This window comes from Phalacrocorax aristotelis, chromosome 3 (genome assembly GCF_949628215.1).
Source record: "Phalacrocorax aristotelis chromosome 3, bGulAri2.1, whole genome shotgun sequence".
Taxonomy (NCBI): Eukaryota; Metazoa; Chordata; class Aves; order Suliformes; family Phalacrocoracidae; genus Phalacrocorax; species Phalacrocorax aristotelis.
In genome coordinates, this window is record NC_134278.1 from 70,908,805 (window position 1) to 70,936,081 (window position 27,277).

Here is a 27,277-nt window from a genome sequence, read left to right on the forward strand (position 1 = left end):
CAAGGAGAAAAATGAACACATTATTAAGCTTTTCGAGCATTTGTTGCCATGGTCATCTGGGCTGCCAATTCAGATTGTTCAGTTCGAATAGTTTCTTCATTTCCCGACATCCCATTCTTTAGCCATGATGTTAGGCCATTTACAAAAATCATTTTTTCATCTGTCCTGGTAATTCATAGCAGGAAAAAAAGGGAAGGTCTAGTCAGACCTGAATCAACCCACAGTGAGGGCTGCCACTGCTTAGGACCAGCATGTCAGTAGATGCAAAAGGTTTCTTTCAACAATTATTGCCTCATCAGTAACTCTGTCTTGCTCCAAGGTAGCTGAGCAGTCACTTCTTTCTGTTCCTTTGTGCACAGGTACTCTGAATTTTTTTTATTCTGCACATCATTTCCTTTTCATGCAGAGTGTGAGTAGACACTTTGGCATTGAAATACAGTAGTAAATGTAAGTTTTTCATATAGTGGTGGAGTTTGGTCATTTCATTCCTCCTTTAAATCGGGAGGATGACAACAGCAGAGTGTCAGGTTAACTATTCTTATCTTTATTCATTGTGTTGCCACAGGATGTACTCACGGATCTGAAGAGAGCACAGGAGTCACTGGTTGTTCTTCAAGAAGTGGGAGAAGAGCTAAAAAGCCAAGTGGATGCTTCAGCAGCAGCAGCTATACAGTCTGATCATCTTTCTTTGAACCAGAATCTGTCAACCCTAGAACAAGCTCTCTGCAAGCAACAAACTGTACTTCAAGTATGCAGAGAGTGTGCTCAGTCCTTGAATCTAATCATCCTGTGGTACCTGAAAACACATAATTGAGCTAAAACTGCCTGGGAAAAGAGGGTTGTGTTACCTGTTTATCAGCATTTCCTAGACTTTCCTGGAAGCCAATGCTGAGAGTAGAAAACATGCTCAGTTCCAGCATAGAGACCTTGTAAGAAGGTCCAAATTCTGGGAAAAGGATAGAAAACCTCATGGAGGAAAGCGTGTATCTAGAATGCCAAGGGCACCGTGGTTTCTGTGGACAGCAATAGCGCTAACAGCTGGATCCACAGCTACTGCTCCCCTGAAGACAACCCTTCTTTCCCAGCTAGTTCTTTAGTAGTAAAACAAATGAGAGATTCTGAATAATTGTGTAGAATTTATTTTTATAGTTCCTATTAATATCAGTTACCAGACTGACACCATTTGTGTCAAACCATGTTCAGGAGATGTTGTTAATTGCTTGTGTCACCACTGACTAAAGAGCGAAAAACGGAATGGCAGAATATGTTCCACAGGAAAGTATATGGGTGAGAAAGCAGCAAAGGTAGTGGCTTCTCTTTGGGTGACAAGCAGATTTACTGAAGAAATCCAGCATTGTCGAGACTGTGCTTATGGCATCATTGTGCTGTGAGGAAACAAAACGTAAGAGAAGTTGTTCATTTCATTTTGCAGTAATAGCAACTAGAGGTTCTCTTTGCTGACAACAAATTAAGCAGAAGAGTTAGTTTCGTTAAAGGAAGTTAGAGAACATTATCTGTTTCAAGGCAAGGAGGTATTTATGCACTTTGTTGGCGTTGCCTTTTTGGTATGACCAAAAATCCTCTGTTCTAACATTTAAAAATCACCATAATTCCACAGTCTAAGAGCAAAGCAGCAGTTACAATTGCTTCTAGCCTGTACAGCCGTTCGCACATCTATAATGAGAATAAACCAAAGTATAATGTCAATACGGCTGCTATGTGACTGATGTTCTAAAACTGTGGGTCCTTTTCTGTTCAAGGCTGGAGTGCTGGACTATCAAGCCTTTGCCAAGAATCTGCAAGTCCTTGAGGCCTGGATAACAGAAGCAGAAGAAATATTGAAAGGACAGGATCCCAGCCACTCATCTGATCTCACAGCAATACAGAGTAGAATGGAGGAACTCAAGGTGAGTAATAAATGCAGAAAACGTTGATTTTTTTTCTGTTAGCCTAGTTATTTGTAGTACAGGATATGCCTGAGTACTTCGAAATTTGATGGCAGTCAAGGTGTGATTGTCCATATTACTTTGCCCCTGAGTAAAGAAGAAAAGGACAGGCAAACTGTTTAGAATAAAATTAATATCAAATCAAAATGGGAATGGAAACTTTAACAGTTTTTGGAGAATTCCTTCATCTTGCTTCCTCTGAACTTTTTTTGAATTTATGCAATTCCTGCCTCAGTGGTATTTAGTTTGGGGATGAAGTCATCTATTCATTTGGGGGATCTTGATATAATGAAGAAAAATTCGTACTGGGACCATATGACCTCCATTTGAGCTCTTTCACTCTTTCTTTTTGTTAGGCTTTTTTCTCTCCTCTTCTTTCAGAGGCCCTGACAGGAAGTTGAAGAACTTTGCCATCTAGGCTGTTTTTTTCATTTTAACCTTCCATTATTTTTCTATCAGGATTAACTATATACCTAACACAACTTTGGGCTTGCTAAAAAACAGGACATTTTCCTAACATTGATAATTGGATATTTCTGTACTGCAAAATTAAAAACAAAAGATAAAAAGTTGAATAAGTTCAATGGCAATTTGCCAGCCTAGCATTCAGACTAAGAAACAAGGAAAAAGTCTCACTTTTTTGACAACGTAGACCTATGGCTTCAGACATTAGCCTACTTTTGCAGTTCCAAGCAGTAAATCCCCAATTTAGCAAAGCACCTCAGTGCAATTTGAGTTTACTTCTCTGTGCGTGTTTAAACATGAATGTAAGTCTTCTCCTGGTCTGGGACCAGAGGCTGAAAACTGGAAATGCAATTTTTCCCTGACATAGGGACTGCTTGCCACTTGACGGCAACCAAGGCCATTCCAAATTTAACAGAGTGCTAGTTCATAATTTTGCCGTCTATAATAATGTAATTACCAAACTTCCTAGTTATAACTTTGTTTGTTGCAGAGTCAGATGCTGAAATTCAGCAGCATGGCCCCGGATTTGGACCGTCTTAATGAGCTGGGTTACAGGCTTCCTCTGAGTGATAAAGAAATCAAAAGGATGCAGAACTTGAACAGACATTGGTCTCTGATCTCATCTCAGACTACAGAAAGATTCAGGTGGGGACAGTTAAAGTTTGTTTTAGATTTTTGTTAGATTACAACAGCTAGAAAGTATAACTTCTGCAGAATATAGAAGTTTCAGATATTTAATTAACCAAAGCTCCCTTTCTTTGGTGTACTTACAAGTAAAGAGTGAAGCCAGCGAGCCGAGATGTTGGTTTTGCCAGAAATTAACAGAATTTGAAATGAGGAAGACTACTACTTTTCAAAGTGTTGACTAAATAAATTGAATAAGGCAGCTGAGTGGGAAAAGTGTTAATATCTGATTTAGAATTCTGCTGGAAAAGTTATTGCAAGACTCGACACTGTGTGTGAGAGGAGGAGACCTTACCTGAGTCCATCTTTCTTTCAGTAAGCTGCAGTCTTTCTTGCTGCAACAGCAGACCTTCTTGGAGAAATGTGAGACTTGGATGGATTTATTAGTTCAGACTGAGCAGAAGATGGCAGCAGAGATATCAGGAAACTACCAGAGCCTTTTAGAGCAACAGAGGGCACATGAGGCAAGTTATCGTGTGTATTTATACATAACCACAACATATACTGTTTATACATACAGTATACATACAATTTTTATACATAAATATACACAGTGTGCCTTGATTTTAATTACATTTGCCTGCACCATCTGAGCATATCTTAACTTAAAAACAGAAGCATGCAAAAATGTCAATAACACCCGGTTTGGGGAAGGACCTGAGTATGTGTCTGCATTTGTGTATAGTGTATCAGCACTCCTGTGAATGCTTGTCCTCTATATTTAGTCTACTTCAGATTAGTTTGTACCACAGAAATCAAAGTTTTTATTGATCTTTCTGTAGATCCTAACTATTCTCATGCAACTTGGCCCTTTGCCTTTCAGTCCTAACTGGATAAAACTCTGTTCTTTCAGTTTATTCTGGTTTTATTTCTTATCAAATTGCCAACATATACAGCATCTGAAGATCATGTTAAAGGAAGACTCTTCTGTCGAATACTGAGTTATACAACTCCATTTGGTAACATTTGGTTGGAGAACAAATGGATTTGATTTTTGCTGTGTGCTGGAGTCATTTGTCTGTTTGTAACAAATTAAGAACTAGCCCAGCTTTTGCTGCAGGGAAAAACTGATTCAGAGTTTTTACTAGAGGGTGCCTTTATGATTCTTCAGTGAAGTCAAGTGATGCATATTTTTTCTCCACCCATATTGTTACTGCCAAGAATCCTGGTAAAGATCAACTAAGACGAGTCAATTTTCATACCAAAGCTCCCATGTGGCCTCAGTAGTTTCAGTTCCCACAACTTTTTCAGCTGACCTACCCATAGAGTCAGGCCAGATCATCGGGAGAGTCATGTCCTTCCCCCTTTCTTGCCTTGTATCACACAGAATAGTGTTTGAATGAATGTCTGATAGCAGAAAGTAATTCACAATCGTTTTTGCTTCCTTTAGCGCACATTTGCTTTAGCATTTAACTGCCTTTGCTTTCCCAAATGTCGTCCATTTCATTTCCTGTCAGTGCTGCCAGCATTAACAGTGTCTTTGTAAATTGAGGCATCTCAGGTGTTTGAGATTTGAATGTCCAGAAATCATTACTGTCTAAGTGGATAATTTCCTACTGTTGTTGTGTCCAGTCATAGTGGTAATTTTTTGAAAGGGGTTAACAGCAATCTTCTTCCATTCAATTGTCTTGAGATCTCAGTTTAATTCTCTCCTGAAACCTTGGTCTGAGCAGTTAGCTCAGATGAATGTTACTCAGGCATTCTGTTGAAGGTTTTTTATTACAGCTATAAGGTCATCTCTCAGAATTTAGAGGACTAGTGTCTGATTTTCTAAATACTGCAATTCATCCTAAGAAAATGTTGTAAACTGCATCTTTTTTTTTACCTAAAGCTTTTTGCCACTTTATATCATCTAAATGTATTCAGTACTCAATGTTCTTTGCAGTGTCTCGTGATACTCATGAAGAATTTTCTTTCCACTCCTCACAACTGAAAGAGTCATATCTAAACTTCTTAAGATTAATTTCCAGATTGTTTTGCTTTTATTTTTGAAGATAATGAGAAAATATTCTGGTTCCACATGCATTCCCAGAATGGATATTGAAATGCCTCCAGCTCTGTTATCAGCTTTCCAATGCTGACTCATAGCTGCTGGTGTTTATTCAAAGAGGACCCCGCTACCTCAGTGGCCTTATTTAGAAATAACTTCCCACCGAAATCTACAAACCAGCAATGTGGAGGTGATACCTTTTTCAAATATCATGCACTAACACTGGCATCTGCATCAGATAAGTCTGTCAGGACAATCTTGTAGTCATTCTTGCGCAATTCTCCAGATATCTATCTGTAAGCCTGGTACATTGCTTGGGACTCCCGCGCAGTGGGAATGCACCAAGACGAGCATTTGAGAAAGTGCTGGCAGGGGAAGGGCAAGTTTCTTGCCAACTCAATTACTGATTTTTTTTCCAGTGCGCTGGTATTGTGCATTCCAACACCTGCCCTCCTTTCCTCCTCCTTTGAAGTCCTATTTCTGTGATTCATAGCGATGTACATGTAAGAAGAAATTAGGGTGGCAAGTGGTCCCACATAACAGAGTATCCCTCTTATGTACAGAGACAATGTGCAGGCGGAAAGAAAGTGGTTGTTGACAGAAATGTCTCTGCTTTTGGGTAGGGCTTGAGCTCCTCCACTCTAAGCACCTCCTTGTGCTTGATAAGCTTTAGTTTCACCTGTCCTCTTAAAAAAATATTAAAATTGTTGCTTTTGGGGTTTTGGTTTTGTTGGGTTTTGGTGGTTTTTATTTTTTTTAACCGGTTGTGTTCTGTTTAGCCTCGATCTGCCAGCAATGCTGGTAGATGCTGTTGCCTGCTGTGCTTCATCCATGCCCTCTAACTTGACAGAAATAGATGTGACAGGATGTAAAATTTCAGCCTTCTTGCTCATCTTTCTGAAATTCTCAACCCCACAGTATTGTGGTTTTGTTCATGAGATAATAGAGCAATTAGTTGCTCTCTGGTTCAGGCTCAGTCGTTCATAAGAGCTAAGGTATTCAAAGAACACTATCAAATACTTCTGCAAGGAAATTAGATGACACTATTTCTTTCTATGGGAAAATTTATCACCTGGGTAACATTTTCAAAATAAACTCAGTGATTCAGAGAGGTAAAACCTCATTTTGAAAGTCTGGAAGGCCTAAGCTACATACAGTGTGCTCGAGGGATTTAATTGTGCACATGCCAGTGGGTATTTTGCTGGCAGTTGCAGATGCAGGTGTACATCACAATTTGAGCTGGTGTGAAGCCATGTAACAGGGGTGTAATCTGGATTCGAGGAATAGTGACTCTCAGTTCAGGCAAGAGTGAACTTCTGTCAACTGCAGACACCATCCCTAACGAAAGAAAAAAAAGATCTCAAACTTCATACCAGTGTACTTTCTCATTTAATCTCTCTGAAAAACTTGTGAACATGGAGTGGGTCTAGTCCTGAGCTGATGCCTGGGTGTGCCTTCAGCAGCATAATTATATTCCTGAACAACCTTACCTAGAGATGTGGTCCATTACTAAAAGAAAAGACGTTTTTAAAAATAAACTTAAGTAGTATATATTTAAGTCATCTTTGCTTAAGTAGTACTTAGGTAAATTTTTATCTTAAGTAACATTTAAGTAATAAGGGAGTTTTAAGAGTATTGTGAAAGTTTATTGTGACTGATGGTGAAAATTGGAAAATAAATTAGAAGAATTGAAAGTGGAAAATTGATCTCTAGCTCCTACAATTGGCTGACCATTTCTTTTAAAGTTCTATTGACAGTGTAAAATTGTATTAGAAGTTTGTATAATACTGTCACACACATCTGCGCATGAACTCAGTTTAACAAGGCAAAGGACTATAATATTCCTAGACACGTCAGAAAATAAAAAGTGCCCTGTCTGTCCATGGAATACTCTATCTGGATTTTGTTGTAAATTTTGTGCCAACCACACAATTGTAATCAGAGATATAAAACCTAGCTCCTGTTGATATTATTTAGCTTTTTAATAGTTTTTCTAAACCTCAATGAACTAATAATAATGACTGGAAGTAGCAAGTAATTCCAGCAATGAGATTTTCAAATGTGTTTTTATTTAAGTTCATGACAAAACTCCTACTAAATTGATTTGAAATGAGGTTAAGTACATGAAAAGTCATTTTTACCAGTGCCTACAGATAGAATTAAAATGTAAGATCTTGTTTTAATATCCTTGTCTCCTGTACAACAGCTATTCCAAGCAGAGATGTTCAGCCGCCAGCAGATTTTGCATTCAATTATCTCTGATGGGCAGCACCTCCTAGAACAAGGACAGGTGGATGACAGGTAGACATTCCCGTGTTGTTGCTGCTGCTGGTTATGTGAAGGAATTCTTAGACTAGAGGGGGACTTCCAAACAGAGAAGGTAGCAGATGTCAGTGTTCAGATCATGCTTTTCTGAGGTAGAAGTTACTATCACTGTGGTTATTAATTAGCAAGTTCTTAAATAAGACTGTTCTTTAGGATGCTATGGGGTACATGAATGTGTGAATGCATTTGGGAATACAAAAGCCTTGAGGCTGCTTTTCTGACAAAGATTTGTCTTGGGTTATCAGACATGTTGCATAGATGTTTACTTTGATGTACTTTCAAAATGTCACTTTCACCAAAGGAAACTGCAGGGGCAGATTTAGTGAGTTACATTTGATTTATGCCAGCTGGGGATTTGCCTCTACCAAGAGGATTCCGTACTGCCATTTAAGAACACCAGCAGCCTAAATGTGATGGAATAGAAATTCATTGCTGTCTGAGATTTTATCTTAAACACTGGTGATCAAATGAATGAAAATTGGTGAACCACTAGGGGCTTCACATTTGTGCATATGCATTGACTTTGCCTGTTTTGAGCTCAGTAGTAAATCTGGGGATGAATTGAGAAATCTCCATGTTTTACTATGAATTTGGCTAATCTAAACTGGCAAAACCTGTGGGTTTTCTTTGTATATTTCTGGGGAGAAGGCAGAAAAGTTTTGTGTCTCTGTGTGTGTGTTTATTTCATTAAACAAATAAATCAAAGTATGAAGGTTACTATATATTTTTATTTATCTATTTATAATAGGGATGAATTTAATATGAAGCTGACTCTTCTAAGTAATCAATGGCAAGGAGTAATTCGCCGGGCACAGCAGAGGAGGGGGATCATTGACAGCCAGATTCACCAGTGGCAACGCTATAGGGAGATGGCAGAGAAGCTGCGCAAGTGGCTGGTGGAAATATCCTGTCACCCAGTGAGTGGTCTGGGCAACATTCCCATCCCATTGCAGCAAGTCAGAGCGCTGCTGGATGAAGTGCAGGTATGTCCAGTGTGTTTCAAGACAGAGGAAAAAATCCCTGCCTTTTTTACAGCTTTCATCGTTTAAAACATTCTTTAAAATATATTAGGTTCAGACTGACTGCTTTACAGAAAGCAGTATTGGTTGTTGGTTCTTCTTTGGAATTGGCATAGCCTCAGAAGCAGCAGTATGATGGAAACAAAGTTGGAGTTCATAAAGAACATGTGACAGAGAACTTATTGGGCCCTCTCCTTTGAGCCTTGTTCACTTCTGGTTCTGCTTTGTAGCTAATGTCACACTGAAACTGTTGAAAAAAAACCAGTGATGTTCTGCTTGAGGAGTGTATTCTAGCTAACAAAAAAGGATACCTTGAGTGTCCGTCTTCACGTGAGGTTAACAGTATTGATTTAATAGCTTGGTGTCTTCAAGCTTTTTTGGCTGGAAGATACATATAATAATAAAACTTATAAGCATAATAAGCTCTAAAGGAACTATTTCTCTTTAAGAGCAATTGAGATACTGATATTAATGGGGAGAAAGAAGTCTTTCATGTCTTTATCTCCTTGGAGAAATTTTCCAAAGGTCTGCTGCAGTAAATGATTGTGAAATGGTTAGAGTAAAGCATGGGCAGTAGCTCATGCTTAAGCCAAGGTATGCAATCAGTTGAAGTACGGGCTTGAGAATGAGTTATACTGAATTGCTAATTGTAATTAAAAAGACAAAGCTGACAGAAAACTCTTAATATTTTCAGCTTAAAGAGAAAGTTCTTCTAAGGCAGCAAGGGAGTTACATCCTCACTGTGGAAGCTGGGAAGCAACTGCTGCTCTCTGCTGACAGCGGAGCTGAGGCAGCCCTGCAGACAGAGCTTACAGAGATTCAGGAGCGCTGGAAGATAGCTAGCACCCAACTGGAACAACAAAAGAAACAGCTTGCTTTACTGCTGAAAGTGAGTGTGTGATTTCTTCTGTACTTCTTCAGCAAGTTCATAGTTTCTCACTCTGCACCGTGTTGAAGAAAAGTGTTCTTAAGGGATAAGCACAAATACCGGAATTGCATATATGCTACATGAGCTCACAATTTCATTTTACCACCTCTGAAACTAGGAGTGGTAGTACTTCACAGCAGGCTTGTATGTTCATTGATATCTTTTAATTGGTATTTCCACAACACTGCCAATAAAGGATATTACTACCAGTCCTATTTTCAACTTAGAGCAAAAACGTATTTTATTTTGCACATGGCTGGTTAATTTTTATACATACATTATTGAAAATTAGACCTGCCTTATTCCTTCTACATGCCAATGTCAAGACCTTTCTAGCAATGTAGTAGTCTGTGTTTTCTTCCAGTGACTTGAGTATTTGCTAGTTTAGATAAACTTCTGTAATCTGAAGAAGGGAGCCTTGAACTTTATTTTGATGTAAACCATGTCCAGAATGCCTGCTAACTTCGCCTTAAGTACTGAAGATGATAGGCTGGAATCTAAATTTTGCCTGTTTGGTTTGCCTTTTATTCATTCTAGGGAGGATAATGAAAGTTGGATTAATTGAATAGGGCAAGTGCTTTTAGAATAGTTTCAGAGGTCTAACAGAATTACAGAATTACAGACACTTTAGCTTTGTAAATAGCAAGAAGAAAAGCAGTGCAAGGAAACTAAATACTGTTTTGGAAGAGTTCAGGTAAGTAAATTTTTCTTCCTCTTTCAGCCTGATTCCTCATACCTCGGCTTTTTGTAGGGGAATTATGTCAAGACATTTTAGTTATGAAAGCTGTTGTCTAGGGAGACTAAAGGTTCTGTGGTATTTTGTCTCAGTGAAAATATGAAACAATGCTTGAGGGTGAGGAACTAGGGAAATTACCATGCAAATTGCATAAATTGTCTCACAGATACCAAATCTTCATTACATTATGCTGTCTTGCGCTTAAATACATCGCTTTTTAGTGGTCTTCTGACCAAATGGGAAGCACAAGTATATATTCTAGAAGAGTTTGTGTTGCATTAAGAACATCACAGGCTATTGTCATGTAAGGTTATATTACTTACTAGGGAGAGAATAAAGGCGACACTAAAGAGAGGGTTTTTTTGCAAAACCTGTTTTTTGCAATTCTCCATCCTGAAGATGATGATGAAATACTGGCATAGAATGGAAAAAAGATGGAAGGAGAGAAATACAAAGGCAGTGGTAGAAGGGGAATATCCTGAAACAGAAACTAAGAGAAACAACTTCCATATTTTCTGGTATCTAACAACTGGCACTGTTTATGGGTTGACTGCCTTATTAGAGATCTTTCTGTCTGTGAGTACCTTTTTAATAGGCTTTAACAAGCAGTTGAGGCAGATAAAACCATACTGTCACGTGACGATTGGTATAGTTTGATTGCATTGGACACATTTAAAATTTTGGAAAGTGTACAAACTCTAAAGCTGGGTGTAGCTGCTAGAATCATAATTTTGAGGAGAAACTGCAGGTACTTCAATCCTGAATTTGCAGTATCCCCAACCACTTTTTTTTGTTCTGGAGATTAATGAACCTGAAAGGAGCTTTTTTCAAAGAACAGTGGTGTGTTTAATACAAGCATTCAAGAAAGGAAGTGGAAAATAATTTTGGCAGGGAGAACCTTTTCTGAAAAGATGGAGTTGGAACTAGACGATGTAATAACAGGAGGTTTTGGCTTATGTATTTCTACTAGCAGAGACCTACACACAAAAAATTTGATACAGTTGTACACATGACTCAAGCTCTGAGATTATGAGTATTATTTAGAGGGAGATTTCAGGGCATGTTATGATTATGAAAAAGTTTTCACTGTTCAGTGATTGATTAGGCAAATGAACTGACATAAGTATAATCCAGATCTGAATTGAAGTCTAATAAACTTTCTGCCTTCAGGACTGGGAAAAATCTGAAAAGGGCATAGGAGACTCCCTGGAGAAGCTAAGATCATTCAAAAAAAAGCTTTCTCAGCCTTTGCCAGAACACCATGATGAGTTGCATGCAGAGCAGATTCGTTGCAAGGTAAAGCACTTGTTCTCTGTTGACTGTTGTCTCATCTTTGCCTGCCTTTGTGCAGTAACCTCTTCCATTGCTAACAGGCTTCGCATTACTGACTGTGCAAACCAGTCAGTCATCCCTGTGACAAGAAACTATCCATGTAACATTTGGATAGCATAAGACCTGAGTGACCTGACTATAATGCAAATCCTGCAGGGTAAATGTAGATCTGATCAAAGCAAGATCAGAACAGGGTCTGAAAAGTACTGTAGAAGCACTAAATACTGGTGTGTTTTAATTATAGAAATTCCAACTTCAAATTTAAACTCAGGGTACCTAAACTGTTGCTTCAGTGCTTTTTTTTTTTTTGTAAGGTGAGATTTCTGTGGGAGATCTTAGATAACACTTTTATTCTATATTCTTTGCACTGGGGAAATGGATTACAACTTGAAAATATTTTCGACACAGAGAAGTCCAAACCAATACTTGGAATTCTCAAATACCTTTGAACTCCAGAGATATTTGAGTAGTATATTAGTTTGTGACTACTTGTTACAAGGCTGACGTATCACTCTCTGTTGGGGAGTTACCTTTCTCCTAGCTCTGAAAATATTGGTACACATGGGGTTGTTTTTTTTCTTTTTCTTTTAAATGGGGCTGAAACAGTCCACTTGAAATGGTGGGTCTGCTCAGATACAACCTTAATTCAGTGAGATAACAATGCTTCATTTTGTGCTTCATCAAGACATTCAAATTTTTATTTGTTAGCAGACTAGTCCTTTTTCCTTGTGTGCTTCTTTTAAGGAGTTAGAGAATGCTGTTGAAGGATGGACAGATGACCTTGCACACCTCTCTCTGCTGAAGGAGACCCTGTCTATATATATCAGTGCAGATGATATCTCGATCCTCAGTGAGCGCATAGAGCTTCTGCACAGACAGTGGGAGGAGCTGTGCCACCAGGCAAGTATAGTACTCAGCACCGAATCGAGTATGCAGGCTACAAAATGGTTGGGAGAAAAATTGAATGCAAGTGGCAACTTTTAGAAAAGATGCATGTAGGCTCACTCAGATTCAAAATCAAACTCTTGGTGAATGGGGAAAAACATCTGTTGAAACGCTTCCTTTAGTTACTGCTAGTGTTTTCTAGATCTCTTGAATTTTATCATGGCCATGAGGTCATACTGAAGCAGCCTTGAAAAACCAACAAAAAAATCATGCTGTGTGGTGTGGGACTGTAGCATGGCTGGCTGGGGAAAACACAGAAGTAGTAGAGGTGCTGTGCTCAGAAAGGATGTCCTCTCCCTGCTCAACATTACTGTATTGTACCGTCAGTCCTGCTGATAGCTTCTGCTTCTTCAGATATTGGTCCCTGCATTTCTCTTAGTCTGAGGGTGGCTTTCTTGGCTGCAAAATGAGCTGAAGAGTATTGTTTGATTTTTCAGGTGCATCGTGCTGTTAGTGTGTTTCTTGCCTCCATTTTGCATTTAGAAATCCAAGTAGTGGAGTCTCCCTCACCCAGCTTTTCAGATTATCTTAATGTTATTTCTGTGGTTCAGTAGAGATTGCAGTCTAGCTATACCAGTATAACTTTGAATAACAGATATAACTGATACAACAGGTATAACTTTGAAACAGTCACCTCATGTAAGGTACCTGTGAAGGCTTCAAAAACAAAGTAGGAAAAATGCTTCACAGTTAACAGCAGGACCTTGTTATGAGTTAGTTGCATTTGAATGAGCCAACGGTAGATACATCTAAACTACTGTGCAGTCACTGCATGTATGCTTATGGTAAAGGAGGGAGCTAAGTAAATGAATTTTATCTCAGTTTTGTGCATACTGAATGTTTCAGGATGTAACAGTGCAACACTTTGTTCAACTGTTGCTCATTTCTGGAAAGCTGCCATCAAGCTTAGAACCGCAAAAAGGAAATGTGAGATCGTGTGTATGCGCCTGTTAAACCTAACGTGGTAGTTAAAGAACACATCACTTCTGTTTATGAAGGCGCAGGTGCGGTCTTCATCATCTCAGCTGAAATGCTGATATAAAGTCAGAAACAGTGCAGATTACAATGGGGTGGAAGTAAGTAGTTGTAAAAATGTCTGAAACTGGAGAGATGACTCTACTGCTCACCCTCTGCTGCTATTTTGATTTCGGTGTCCATCTTCGTCTGTCTGCTACTATTCGTAGTCTGAGATGGTACCACTGCTATAGCAATTTCTTAAACATGGCAATGTTTTCCTTCCGCCTGTATTTACTGCAGCATTTGTCTTTTTGATGTTTTATGCCTCTTTTTTCCTGTCAGGGCACACTGCAGTCCTTCGGAATCTCTCAAGGTGTCATGCCCACTAAGGAGAAATAGTCGTCTGTGAAATGAGTGTATTGGGACTCAAGTAGAAAATTGCTTATGCAAAATATAGTGTATCTTTGATTTAACTTTGTACTTACAAATCATGCTCATGCACAAATTACACAGTCTTTTGGAGTCTGGCCTATGCTATTTATATACCTCTTTTGCTTTGGTCAGGCATTTATATCTTCCTTTTTAATTTAATCTCTTAGACTAAAAAACAGCTATTAATATACTTTATACCATGTTGAAGGTGAGCAGAAGTTGTAAGAGGTTTTTTTTTATCTTCTAATGAAACTTTTGGGTTAGAGACATTATAAAACAAGATATTGACAGCTTACTAAGCGTGACACTTGGATGCCTCTCTCTGTTGCATAGGATGTAGCTAACAGGAAACCTGCAATTAGCACTTACCTCTAAACTCATAGAGTCACACCAAGTTTTTTCAGTACAACTCCAGATTGTTTTACTGGCAAGTAAGTGTCTGGAACACTTTGGCAGGGCCAGAGGGGCTCACATTGAGGCACAAAGTGTTTCAAGCATCTCTTAAATGCATTTACTATTTTGGTTTTGTTTACTGCCCGCAAATGTTTTAAGGTCTCCTTACGTCGACAACAAGTTAGTGAGAGACTGAATGAGTGGGCTGTCTTCAGTGAGAAGAACAAGGAGCTCTGTGAGTGGCTGACACAAATGGAAAGTAAGGTTTCTCAAAATGGCGACATCCTCATAGAAGAAATGATTGAGAAACTTAAAAAGGTACAGTGCAGTGCATGTATGCTTCCATAATCTTCTTTAACTGCTTACTTGTTTTGTGTTGCAAAGAGAATACTGAATTAGCTGAAATGGAGGTTTTACCTTACACTGAAGTTTAGAAGTTCCAGTAAGACTGTGTGTTTGTGTTCTTCTCTCCTGTCTGTCTTGTGGTAGGACCTCCCAGGATACCAGAAAATTAAGTGAATGCAAAGCCAAAGGCATCTGAATGCTTTACTAAACACCCAGTCAGAATTGCCTGTAATGAGTTTAACTATAGCAGATATATTTATAGAAGTTGTGCTTTGTTTTTCAGGGGTTTTTGGTTTTTCTTTTTTTTCATTCGTCTGATACAGTTGTTTGCACTTATATATCTAATATTTATGGGGTTGTCTCTCCACTGTACCAGTCACCAAAACTACAACATTCACTTGTATTTTTATATGGTTCCTGTAGTAGTGTAAAGCTGAGTGTATTCAGAATAAGCACTCTGACTTCTGATTGCTCTTTGCTGTCCAGGATTATCAAGAGGAAATTGCTGTAGCCCAGAAGAATAAAATCCAGCTCCAGCAAATGGGAGAGCGACTTGCTAAAGCCAGCCATGAGAGTAAGGCATCAGAGATCGAGTACAAACTTGGGAAGATCAATGACAGGTGGCAACATCTTCTGGATCTTATTGCAGCCAGGTAAAACAGTTGTTTTGTTTCTACGTGCTATGTGGGGCAGATTAGTACGCTGGATGCAATGAATTTAAAATCTTTTGTCTGCCTTTTTATCATTAACTGTGAAATGGGTTTATTCTTAACCATCAACACATTTCTGTGAAATTCACCTTCCTGTTTTACTTTACAGTCCCTGACCTCATTTTTTCAAAAGAGTCAATTCAAAACACTACCTGCTAGAACGATATAGAATCAGTTGCAGTCATATTTAGTGATCCTTGCTCTAGTACTGTCACAGTTCAGATGAATGCTTAAAACTGGATGCAAATGTAGTTTTTCTACAAAATTCTTGGCAGAGGAATCAAAGCAGTGCATTTGTAGTTTTGGATTTCAAGAAGAGCAGTTCCAACATTAAGTCTTAGTTTTTCTGCCTGATTATTTTTTCACTGATGGAGAAGAGTAACTGCAGGTAGATATCCACACATTGGGCTTAAAGATTCATTTTACTTGAAGTCAAAAATATATTTCGTAACTTAAAGAAACTTTTGTAATTTAATTTTTGTAACTTAAAGAAATACATGATTGTTATTTGATATGTGAAGAAACTGGTTTATTTGTTTCAGTACTTACTGTCTTTTTCACCCATTCTTTTTTCATATGGTTTTACTGCATTCCTACTCTGAAACCCGTAAGCATGGGAGCAGTAAATTTTATGTAAGCAGAAGCATTCTGGTGGCTCCAGCTCCTTTCACAGTGGTTCATTTTAAAGTAATGAACACCGTATATTTCTTACAGAACAATTAAGTCAGGAAGTGGAGTATTACGGTCGAGGAGCCTGCTGGTTTCAGAGGATGTGATGCATTACCAGTTGTTGAACATAAAGTATATTTGCCATATTTTTGTGTTTGTGTTTTGAAAACACCTACTCAGACAAATGTTTGAAAAACACCTTCAGGAAATTTATAGTGAAAAGTGATTGCATTCAGAAACTAAAAACACACCTTTAAAAGATCTGTATTGTCTATTCACTATTAGAGGTTAGTGTCATCTATAGGGACAGGTAAGGGTTCAGGATTCTGTATCATTCTTGGGCTGGGAAGATATAAACTACAATATTATACACTTGAACTTTCTCATTCTGTTATCATGAAACAGGGTGTCAAGTTCTAGTTCTAAACTAATTAATGTAAAAATTTTATTTACTTTTATTTCCAGATCATTTCAACTTAGCCTTCTCAACTAGCATGCTCAGCACTATTGTATGCAATTAAACATATAAACCTTTCCCTTCCAGTTCTTATTGAAGTGAAAAAACTCTTCAGAGTTTGAACGTTGCATTGCTGAGGTTGGGAAGTAAATTTTGGAGAGTTTTGATGCTAGGTTGTAGAATTTTTGCTAGTTCAGCTGTATCTTAGGCTAATAGCAGTGAAAGCCCAAGTTATTGATTAATTATGTACAAAGTACTTGTATTGGTGTCTAAGTCCCACTGGACAAAAGGGTTTGCATCCCCCAAGATAATTTTTAGAAGGCTCCAGAGGGTCTTTAGAATATGTAGTTATATATTGTGGTGTTTCCTGTCATGATGTTTTGGAGTTTGGAATGTGTCATATAACATGACTTTGGCTGCACTCAGATAGTAAATGCAGGTTAATTGTTCTGGTGTTAGGAATGAAACATGTCTTTTCATATTCTGGATCCCTGACAGCATTAATAAATTATTAGAGCCTGCATGGTTTTCTGCAAAGCTACAGCCATTCCTTGCCTGGAGCATTTTTCTTAGTGGTTTGTTTCATACAGCTGTGAACAAATAGGAAGGGGTCTATGAAAATGCTTTAGTAATATAGCATGGTAACATGCATCCAGTCTGAATCTTTACCTGTTGATTTTTTGCTGTGCAATGGATCTTCTCCATTTACCTGTAAAACCCTCTTTCGTTCTTTCTCACATTCTGTTTCCTTACCCACTTTTTTCAATTGCCTCTTCATTCTGAGGAGCTGAGCATTCTGAGACAGCTGCAGAAAGGTAGTTGTATCTCTGCATCTGTTTCTGTCCTTCCAGAACATTTTCATCCTTTCAGATGAATTGTTCTGATATGTCAGTCTGGTGCAAAAAATGTTACAGATGTTTACGGCCAGGAAGCAGTGCTATTGCTGCAACTGCTCAGGCTTTGCAAAGACGACTTTGTTTTACGTGTGTTTTCATCCCTTCCCCTAGCACTCACGGTCCACATTCCTGGAGATCAAGCCTGGCACATGTTGATGAATGCAAGTTTTATTTAGAAACATGACCACTTGTCACCATTCAGTCTCATGTTATCAAGCAACGGCTGCTAGCATTTGTTTGGCGTGCAACAGTTTCTGTACAGTACTCTCCAGCAAAGAGAAGTGTGTCCCCTTTTCTTCCCCCGCCCAAAGCAGTGTTTCCAGGCTTTTGGAGTGGAAGTTCTTCTTTTTAATGCTGGAAAATTTCATGGTGGTGGCGGAGGACTTGCGTGGTGTGAGGATGGCAGAGGACGGCAGTGTGGATTCAGATCTCCCAGACTGTGATTGTGATATCACAAGGCAGGCAGCTATTTTTGTTTGCTTTCGGTTGATACTGTTCTTTCTGAAGTCTTGGCTTGCTGGGAAACTAATTGAAATATTGATATGTAGAAATTGCTACCTTAGCTAGAAATTACTGTTTTCTGCTCAGTTTAAAAATAGTTGATGGTGATAACAACATACTTTGTTTAACAGCTAGTGCTTTTGGATCCCAGAATATTTTTTTTTTTACTGAGGCAGACTTAGAACTAGTAAAATCTCTTAGCTGTCTGAAAGAAACTGTGTACTGGTTTTGCTGCTGTTTTTAAATACAAGAGCATGTACACATGAGAGCTCTACACATGAGAGAAAGCAGACTTTGTATTTGTCTGCTCACTGTTTGTGTCATCAAAGGGGCATGGCAATAAGCGAAAGGCAGAGGACAGAGGCTGTAAAGTATTTCACTTAACTTATTGAAGCTGGTCTGTCTTGTACATATTAATGACTGTTTTGTAACTGTATATAATACTTGAACTCAGCCTGCGTCATCTTGGATTTTTATTCAGCTTCTCTTTTTCCCTCGTCACATTCTCTTTTCCAGAAGTTTTACTGCTGTTGTTCAGTGTTCAAGAAATTTACTCTTTGGAAGGGGAAACTGACCTGAGGAGCAAATAAAACTGGCAGTACTAGTGTCCTAGTATACAGGAGTACTAGATAATAAATAAAAATAAATAAAGAGATAATAAATCTTTTTTAATCATAACAAGATTATTTTTAAACTGATTTTTAAAAACTGGTTTTAATACTGTAATATTTTTCACTATTTCATAGAGTGTTTCTTGAAAATTTGTCTCCATTTCCAAGTGTTTTTAAAAAAACTTCTCTGCTTTCTACTGGCTTTGTATGGGCTTAGCTAACATGCTCTTACTGACTTTTTTCCTGTTATTTTTAAAGTTTAATATTAGTAACCAGCTGTCTAAATGACTAACGCAGTAGCTATGGGTTCTATAAGATTCATTGTTATGTGTGTACAGGATTGTTCCTGTTCAGGTTTAAGTGGAATCTAAAGCTGTCTAATTTAGGACTAGTTGAATTAAAGATATTTGTGCTTAATTTCAGCTCCGAGTTGTTTTCCCACTGACTTTTCTTAATGTAGAATAGACATTTTAAAGTTATTACTTTCTTGAGGAAACTGAGGTGCAGTAATTGGAACACAGAAACATAACCATCATAAGCCCATTCAAATTTTCAGGAGAGTTTTCATTAGTAAACCATAAAAACAAACAATTGAATTCTGCAGTATTTTCCTTTCTGAGTGTCTTAGGTATTTGTAAAATGTAGCAACACTGATATGTGTGTGAGTGTGTGTGTTAAATAAAAAACAACCTTTAAAACCACCATGTTATGGGTCCAACCCTTTGATTTCAATGCAGAATCTTCATTGTCAAGGAGAGGAGTTATCTTGAGCCTCTTGCAGTAACATGCATAGCGCTACAACAAAAGAATGAGATGATTATTGGAATAATTAACTGTTTAAATATAATCTTGTAAGTGACATCTCAAAAGCTCAAAATTACAGTTGGCTAGCCATCCCACATACTTGAATAGTTTACAATTTGACATTTGTCTCTAAGCAGAGCTTTTCATATCATTAGCTTTCAGGCCCTGCCATTAGCATGGAAAGGCAGGATTTTGAGCTGTTACGTTTTTGAGAGAGAGAGGTATTTTTGTTGCACACGAATTATGTAGTTATATGTACACATGTACAGGATACAGTAAGACGAAGAGCACAGGCATCTTGCCTGCTAAAATTCAGAAGGAAAACTCAGACAGGATGAATTACATCTATTATTTGTTTGCAGATATGTTTTCAGAGTAGCTAGAGGCCCAGCACTGTACTGCAGTTCAATCAAAAGAAGTAAACCCAGCGTACTCTAAGAAGCACTTGTTTATTTGCTTGATTTGTACCACAGGCAAGGAACCTGTTATGTTAGACTTGGTACAAAAAAAAGAACAGTGTTGTTAACAGTAAATGTAGCGGGGTGCAGGAAGTAAGTTGTCCTTTGTTCTTTCAGGGTGTTTTTTTAACTTCTGGAATTTAGCTGCAGGGAATTGGACCAGTTTGGTGGGAGTGCAGTTCAGAGTTGGTTTTGGTTTTGGTTGGAGTGTTCTTCTAGTATGTTGAGTTTTTTTTCCTTTTTCTCTCTTGAGTAACTTAGGTCATGTGACCGGAAATAGCTCTGTTTGGGGCGAGGTTGTTTTTTTCTTTGGCAGGGATGTATCCTCATGCACTTTGCCTGAGGCAAAGAGGGCACTTTCTAAATGACGGGCCCTTTATCAGGTGTTGCAGGCAAAATGTAAATAAAATCCAGCAGAGGTTAGGGTACTATTCAATTGCAAACAAGAAGAGCCTGGTCCACAGCTTGGGCTTGCAAATGACAGAGTGACATTGCTTCTACACAGGGCTGACATGACTCATTGTTCCATTTCCCGCTCCAGCGTGCCTGCAAAGGATCAGCGGCACCCAGCCTTTAAAATCTAAGCAGAAGATGGGCAGTGTTTCACTCCACTTAATTAAATGGCAGAGACTGAAAAGCTGTATGAGAATTCCAGAGGAGTGATAACCAACCTTCTTACTCACCCTATGAGCAAGCTGCAATTAGTCCAAACCCACAAAGCACTGTACATACAACCATAGGTGGCGAGGAGATGGTGCCCGCAGACATTGGTGGTTCTTCTAGTATCTCTGCAAGGCTAAACATATAGTTGTGTTTTGGGATAACCTGATGATAGGGACTGGGATAGTCTTTTAGCACAATTGTGTTGACTTCAGTCCCTTCATAGCCAGATTTTCAGATTACCCAGATTTTTTCTTCAGATCACAACCCTGCAGCTGTTGGTCAAGAGACTCTGGCAAGAAAGATGCATTTGAACTGTTCTTAAGCACGTTTGATACTAAAAAGCCACAATTAGACCCTCTGTGACCTAAAGAGAGGGCTAGAAAGAGAAAAAAAAATTTGAAAGATTTAACTTTTAAGGTTTTTAAGTTGATGATAAGATCTCCGCATTTCTCTTTGCTAAGAAAAGGACACCCATGTTATATTCTTAATGGTCAGCTGCACCTACTGCTTTAAATATGGAAACACTTGATAAATTTGCTGGTTAGTATTATGGAAATATGTGAATTGCTCTGTTTGCATTATTGGATAGTCAGGTGGCGTTTTGTTTGTTTGACGAATCTGGCAATCTTGTAATTTTCAACCCGATTTAGTCAGTCTATTCCTAGCTGCACTCATCTCTTAAAGCTTTCTGATATTGAAACACTTAAGTGGAAGAGCAATAGAAGCATAAAAGGGAATGTTACTCAAAATTGTTTGTGGTACTACATAAACAGAAAAAAAAAAGAAAGCTTAGAAACAATTTCAGAATCCACTAATGTACATTATGTAACATGGGGTTAGGAAGGAGGGAATTACTGACAGACTTCTTTGCAGTTGAAACCAGCTGAAGGAAAAAATATCAAGACAGGATAAAGGTTTAGTCAAATTTTCCTCACTCTCTAAGCTTAATGTTCCCTTGAATAAAAAAACCTGTGCTATTTATTTTTTTCCTGGCCATTGCTGTTGCAGGGTCAGGGTCTCAAGAAAAATATTAGTTAGAAATCGCCATACAGTTACATCCCAGTTTCACATGTTTAAATCTGAAGTATTCCATTAAGACCAAGAACAATGTAAAGCAGCCCATGGGATTCAGGAATTCTCACTAAGTTCTCAGCTGGATTTCTCTCTCTAAAACTTATTCATTCAAGGACAAGTCTTCACACTGGCACAGGTTGCCCAGAGAGGTGGTGGATGCCCCATCCCTGGAAACATTCAAGGTCAGGTTGGACGGGGCTCTGAGAAACTTGATATAGTTGAAGATGTCCCTGCTCACTGCAGGGGGTTGGACTAGATGATCTTTAAATGTCCCTTCCAACCCAAACCATTCTATGATACGAATGTTTAGAAATCACCAGGGTGAAAAAGGCCTGTCCACTCAGTGCACTCCACCACCATTATTGGTTAAATGGGTAAGTTATTTGTTGTCTATTGGTCAAATACACAAGTAAATTACTTAGATTGTTTTGGGGCTTTGGTGTGTCTGAGTTCATTTAAAAAAAAAAAAAGTGTTCCTTCCTTAACAAACATTTAACTCAACTGATAGGGGTACAGAAGCTTTGAAAATGTTGTCTGGCGTAAGTGAGATCTTAATTTTTCTTAGCCAGAACCCATGAATGCAGGATTATTTGCACATACAATATACTTCTGTTTCATAATAAAGGAAGACTTCAGAACAGAACTTGCCATCTAAGTTTCTCTGAAAACTTCCTGAAACACGTGCTGTGGAGATTCTCCTTCAGGGTGTACTTAGGCTGTTTGTGTTTCTTTACAGGGTAAAGAAGTTGAAGGAGACCCTCGTTGCAGTGCAGCAGCTGGATAAAAACATGAGTAGCCTGAGATCTTGGCTTGCCTACATTGAATCAGAGCTGTCCAAACCTATCGTCTATGAAACTTGTGACTCTGAGGAGATACAAAGGAAGCTAAATGAACAGCAGGTAAAATACAACACACTTATCAGGTGCATGATCACATGGGGAGAACCAAAGTTGACAGTTCTTGGGCTGCCCATACCCAGCTCGATGCTAAGAGGGCAAAGAAATATTTAAATATCAAGGCAAGTGGTACTTACTGTGTCACTTATAGAGCCTTCTGCTGGTTTTGACATCGAATCCACCAGGAGCTGATTGACCTTTCCGAGAAAGGTAAGGCACCAAGAGATGTAACCTGAACGAGCTATTGCAGTTGTTTTTCCTTTGGGATTTGTGGTTTTTGTTTGTTTGAATTGTCTGTTCCAGAGGCAAAACTGACACCTATTAGACCTCGCAAATTTTGCACATGCTTGAAAATCACTATTTTTTAGCAACCTTTCTAACTCAGTTTTATTTTGCAGCTTGTTTGAGAATCACTTTGCACGCAGAGATGCATGAGCTATACATGTGAATTTAAAATTGGTTGGTTTACAGCACACAAAGCCTTTATGCAGTGCTAGAACAAAATAATCAACACTGGAATGGCAGAGAAGTGCTAAGTCAACCATTTTTTGTCATTAAAACTGTTACTCCTAAGAAGATTTACTATACTTTATCTTTCCTGTTCCACTTCACTACCCAGGGCAGTTTTACCTAGAAGGTCACTGCTGAAGAGGACTGTTGTTCTGTTGTGATCCTGTTGGTTATTTATTGGCAAAAATACCTTTCTGGTGTCTCATTCGAGATGAGCTAGATGCTCTCCTGGGTTGTTTCTCCTCTGGAGAAAGAAATGCATGGGAGGAGAAGTGGCAGAATGTTTTGGGGATAATTAATTTGTGAAGCGTACAAACTGGTATTTTGCTCTTTTAAGCTCAGTGAGGGACTGAAACACAATGACTCCTTCAGAGTTTTTGCTGGGTCCCCAACTGATTTGTTATTGCTTATTAATATTCTGTATGAAATTTACATAGGGATAATAATCTATAACACACAAGCATCACTAATGAGTATTGTTTCTGAGACAATGAAGTGCTGGGCAGGGCTAAGCATTGCTATCAACAAAGTAGATACTTCAGATTTTTACTAGTATCCCTATGCAGGCATCCTGCAGTTTGTTACAACCACTTATGGGACTTACTCTGGGCACAGACACTGGTGTATCTCTGCCTTCTGCTGTTTCCTCGTGGTGACCCCTATGCAGTGACAGCGTGCAGCAATGTTCTGTAGTAGCGTGAGTTGTTTCATCTGAACTCCAAAGGGGAGAAATAGAGGTGAATCTTATCCTGGGAGGATGCCATGATTCAAAACTTGAGGATAATTTGATCTGATAACACTGCAAGCCATGGTATAATAATAATTTGAAAAACCCACCCACCTTCAATGTATGGCAACCAGTGTTTTTATTAGTCAGACACTCCATCACTATCCACTGCATCTCTGAAGGCCAGTATGTTGGCCATCTTCTCAAGTATTTCATCCCTCTTTCTTCTTCCATTAGTGACCTATGTTCTTTTCCATGTTTGATCTTCCACTGAGGTCATGATACCTTCCTTGCTTGTACTGCTACCAGTTGTTCTTATACAGAATTACATTAAAAATATTATGCTGTGAAAGAGGAGGACCAAATTCCATTTCTGTAACTCCATTACCTACTTCTCAGCATCTACTTCAGCTTTGCAGATTGCTGGTCTCTGTAGTGAAATAAAAGATAAAATTGAAGCTGGATATCATGGGGAAGGTAGGATAAATTCACTGCAGTATTTTCCTAGGGTCAGAAACTGCATTTCAAGGATTACTTGTTTGTGTACTTTCTCAATCTGCTACCACTTAAAACATGGAAAAAATAGTGTTTGCTTTTGGGTTGATAAAGGAAAAAAGGCTGTATGTGGGTGACAGCAGTGCATAAAAGTGGTGCTCCTTTGTGAACTAGCCCAAAGGCTAAATGTTCTCTATAAACATTGAAAACTTTAAAGTCTGGGAAATAAATATAAGGGTGTGGGGGAAAAACAGTGTAGACATTGCTTGTAGAAAGGTTCCGTAGGTGAATAAAAAAGTTTAATCCTTAGGAATCCTCAGGACCACCAACTGGCAGTTCTCACTACTGATCCACTCCAAAACAGCAAAGGGGAGATTGTGTTACCTGAACTTGCTTAACCTCAAGTCGCATAGCTGTCTGGAGTATGTGTTTCATAGAGTATTGCATCTGTTTATAGTATCCACCCTTATAGAACACTTCAGGATGGGGAGAAAGAAGAATAAACACTTGGACATAATGAAAGAGTATTTTTCAGGCAAGTGAAAATGAAAGGGCCAGTGCTGAGGAAGAAAACATTGTGATTTTCCACTTGATGGTCTCATGTAGATGTTCACAGAACAGCCTTCTGTTTCATATATGAGAAGAGGAAATGCATTACTTTGTTGAGTCCAACCCCAGTTGCCCCAAACAACCAAACCAGATGGTTGATACAAGTTGACCTTGCTCCATTTCAAATTTGATGAGGTTTTTAGATTCTACATTTAGATCTCATTTCCCGCTGGAAGATGTTTTCAGAACATCATATTGCTAGTTGTAAGAAAAGTTCCTTTAGTTAGGCCTTAAATATACATAGACACAATATGTTGACACTATATTTCCCTGTGCATGTTATAGTTTACTTCACTAGCAAAATTATAAAAAGCAGTTTATCTCTACTCATCCTCAAGTTGCCAAGTTCTTGTTCTCCTAAATACACTTCCGCATCTCTAATTGTCCTAATAGTTCTTTCTTCACCTGAATCAGAAGTGAACATAGTATTGTAGAGGCGAGGAGACATTATCACTGTTCGGTGTAGTCACATTAGTACTTCTTTGTCGCTATAGGAATGATGTAGTCTTGGCTTTGTTACTGTCCATCCTGATTTTTCCATCTAATATTCTGATGACTCATTGCAAATGTAGGCAAAAGTCAAGCAGGGTTTCTTTTCCTTGCACTGATCCAACAGCAATAGCCAGTTACTTTTGTGGCTTGTCTTAACTTGAACCTGTAGTTCAAAACTGAAGCTGAAACGTTGCTTCAAGATGAAACATTATCACAAGCCATTGCAACCAAGAAACAGACAGGAGAAATAATACCGATCACATAGCACTTAGCACAATAAGTGCTAAGACAGTGTAAGTGCATTTTCAGTAGCTGTCCTGAATTTTCCTTTTCCATTTCCAAAGAAAATGCCATAGAATTGGAAAGTTGAAGGAAGAAAAATCTCCTACTAGAGATGCAATGGTCAACCTGTGCTGCTGCTGATCTCCATGTCAAACATGCCACTTTGCAGCTAGCTCACCTGGGGAAAAGTAGGTTCATGAAGGACACCTCCACCAAACCCCCGCAGTGGATAAGAACATATTTTCTTGTCAAACTTCTAACTTCTGCTTTACATTTTCTGTGATAATGGGAAAGGAATAATTCCACCATTTATTGGTGATGATTGATTAAATGTGAAGGATGCTCAGCTGAGCATGCAAAGCTCTGGCAGTTTGTCCCAGGTTATGGTTTGGTGTTCGTAGTCCCTGGGAGAGCTGTGCATGCTGCCAGGTTCTCCTGGCTTCATTGATAACATTGCAACACTACTTGCGCAGATGCAGTCTCTTAATATATATTCATTGGATGTTTTCCTCCTGGTTGCAAGCTTATTAATTTTTTTAATAAATAGAAGAGAAATGCATTTGTATTTATGCATGTTTTGCAATTTCTCTTAAGAATTAATTTCTTCACCTGCAGGAACTTCAGAGGGACATAGAGAAACACAGCACTGGAGTGGCATCTGTTCTTAATCTGTGTGAAGTGCTTCTTCATGACTGTGATGCTTGTGCCACAGAAGCAGAGTGTGACTCTATCCAGCAGGCTACACGCAATCTTGACAGAAGGTGGAGGAACATTTGTGCAATGTCAATGGAAAGGAGACTTAAGTAAGTCTAAAATACCTACAAATTAGTATTTCCTTTGACAGGCACAAATACAGGATGGGATGTATGTTATAGGGTTGTAGTACTGAAGAAAAAGGGGTCAGAAGAAGATCATGCACTGAATAAAAGCCAATAGCTGTTATGCTGCAGGGGAAAACAAGAAATTTTGGATTGCATTTGTATGTGCCTTTATACAAGGTATAGATACTGATTATCAAATTTTGCTCACAAGGCCTTTGATGGAATGATGTCTTATTTCCTGTGCTTCATAGAAATGATGACAGAGAAACTAGAGAAAGCTTTCGATGATAGCAGTGACTCAAAGAGATCTAGAAAACATTAAAAGGGAGAGTTTTAACACTTTAAGTTTACTCTAGACCTACTGAGACTGATGAGGAAATGTTATGGAATGGGTGGAATGTTATTCCAGGTGTTAGGGTTTTCATGCACCTGATGTTCCTCAATGGTTTCTCTTATGTCTGATTTTGTTTATTTGGAAGAATTTTAGGACTGAATACTCATCTGGAGTTTCCTCACCTGCCCACCTTAGCTTTGCTGAGCAAGTGTGCGCATCTTGCGTGTGGTCCGGTTTACTGCACTTGCTTAGACCATCTGTACACTGCATGCCATGATATCCAGAAGGTTCATTGTTTTCTACTCCCATCTAGGATAGCGTGGGTGATTTTGATAGTCATAATGATGTAGGCTAGATTGGGCCAATGCTATATACTCCGTGTTGACCAGTAATAATATATGTTTAACTGTTTGAACTCCTGTGTTTATGAAGATCTTTTTCATACCTTTTAAGTCATGAATCTGATTTCTGTGATGTTTACACAGTCATATCAAGAAGTCTAGGTAAAGTTTATGACTTTTCAAAATGCTGACTTGAACTTAATATGATCTTTGGATTTGTGGGATACTCTTAATGTATTTAGTAAAAGTTTTCTTTATTTTCTGCCAAAATTGTGTTGCTTTTAAGTTCTGCTGCTCTATATCCACAGATTACTATCTTTAAGTAATTTTATACTATTGCCATGGTAATTCTTGTATAGTGTATATATATAAATATAGCTTATAAGTTTAATCTTTGACACAGTCTGTCTTGAAAATATAAAGGCTCTTC

At 38.5% G+C, this 27,277-nt stretch overlaps 1 protein-coding gene across 2 annotated transcripts in view; it reads left to right on the forward strand.

Annotated features, from left to right (window-relative positions):
- SYNE1 (spectrin repeat containing nuclear envelope protein 1) overlaps positions 1–27,277 on the forward strand; it is a 311,148-nt gene that overhangs the window by 257,573 nt on the left and 26,298 nt on the right. The window contains exons 118-130 of one of the 2 annotated variants that reach the window (XM_075087908.1): positions 566–748; positions 1,761–1,907; positions 2,902–3,056; positions 3,412–3,559; positions 7,292–7,386; positions 8,159–8,393; positions 9,124–9,318; positions 11,264–11,389; positions 12,170–12,325; positions 14,312–14,470; positions 14,984–15,150; positions 22,077–22,239; positions 25,967–26,154. In XM_075087908.1, coding sequence (XP_074944009.1) covers positions 566–748; positions 1,761–1,907; positions 2,902–3,056; positions 3,412–3,559; positions 7,292–7,386; positions 8,159–8,393; positions 9,124–9,318; positions 11,264–11,389; positions 12,170–12,325; positions 14,312–14,470; positions 14,984–15,150; positions 22,077–22,239; positions 25,967–26,154 — 2,117 coding nt within the window. Of the gene's footprint in view, positions 1–565; positions 749–1,760; positions 1,908–2,901; positions 3,057–3,411; positions 3,560–7,291; positions 7,387–8,158; positions 8,394–9,123; positions 9,319–11,263; positions 11,390–12,169; positions 12,326–14,311; positions 14,471–14,983; positions 15,151–17,533; positions 17,715–22,076; positions 22,240–25,966; positions 26,155–27,277 lie in introns of those variants that run through there. The other variant, XM_075087909.1, reaches the window with a different exon arrangement.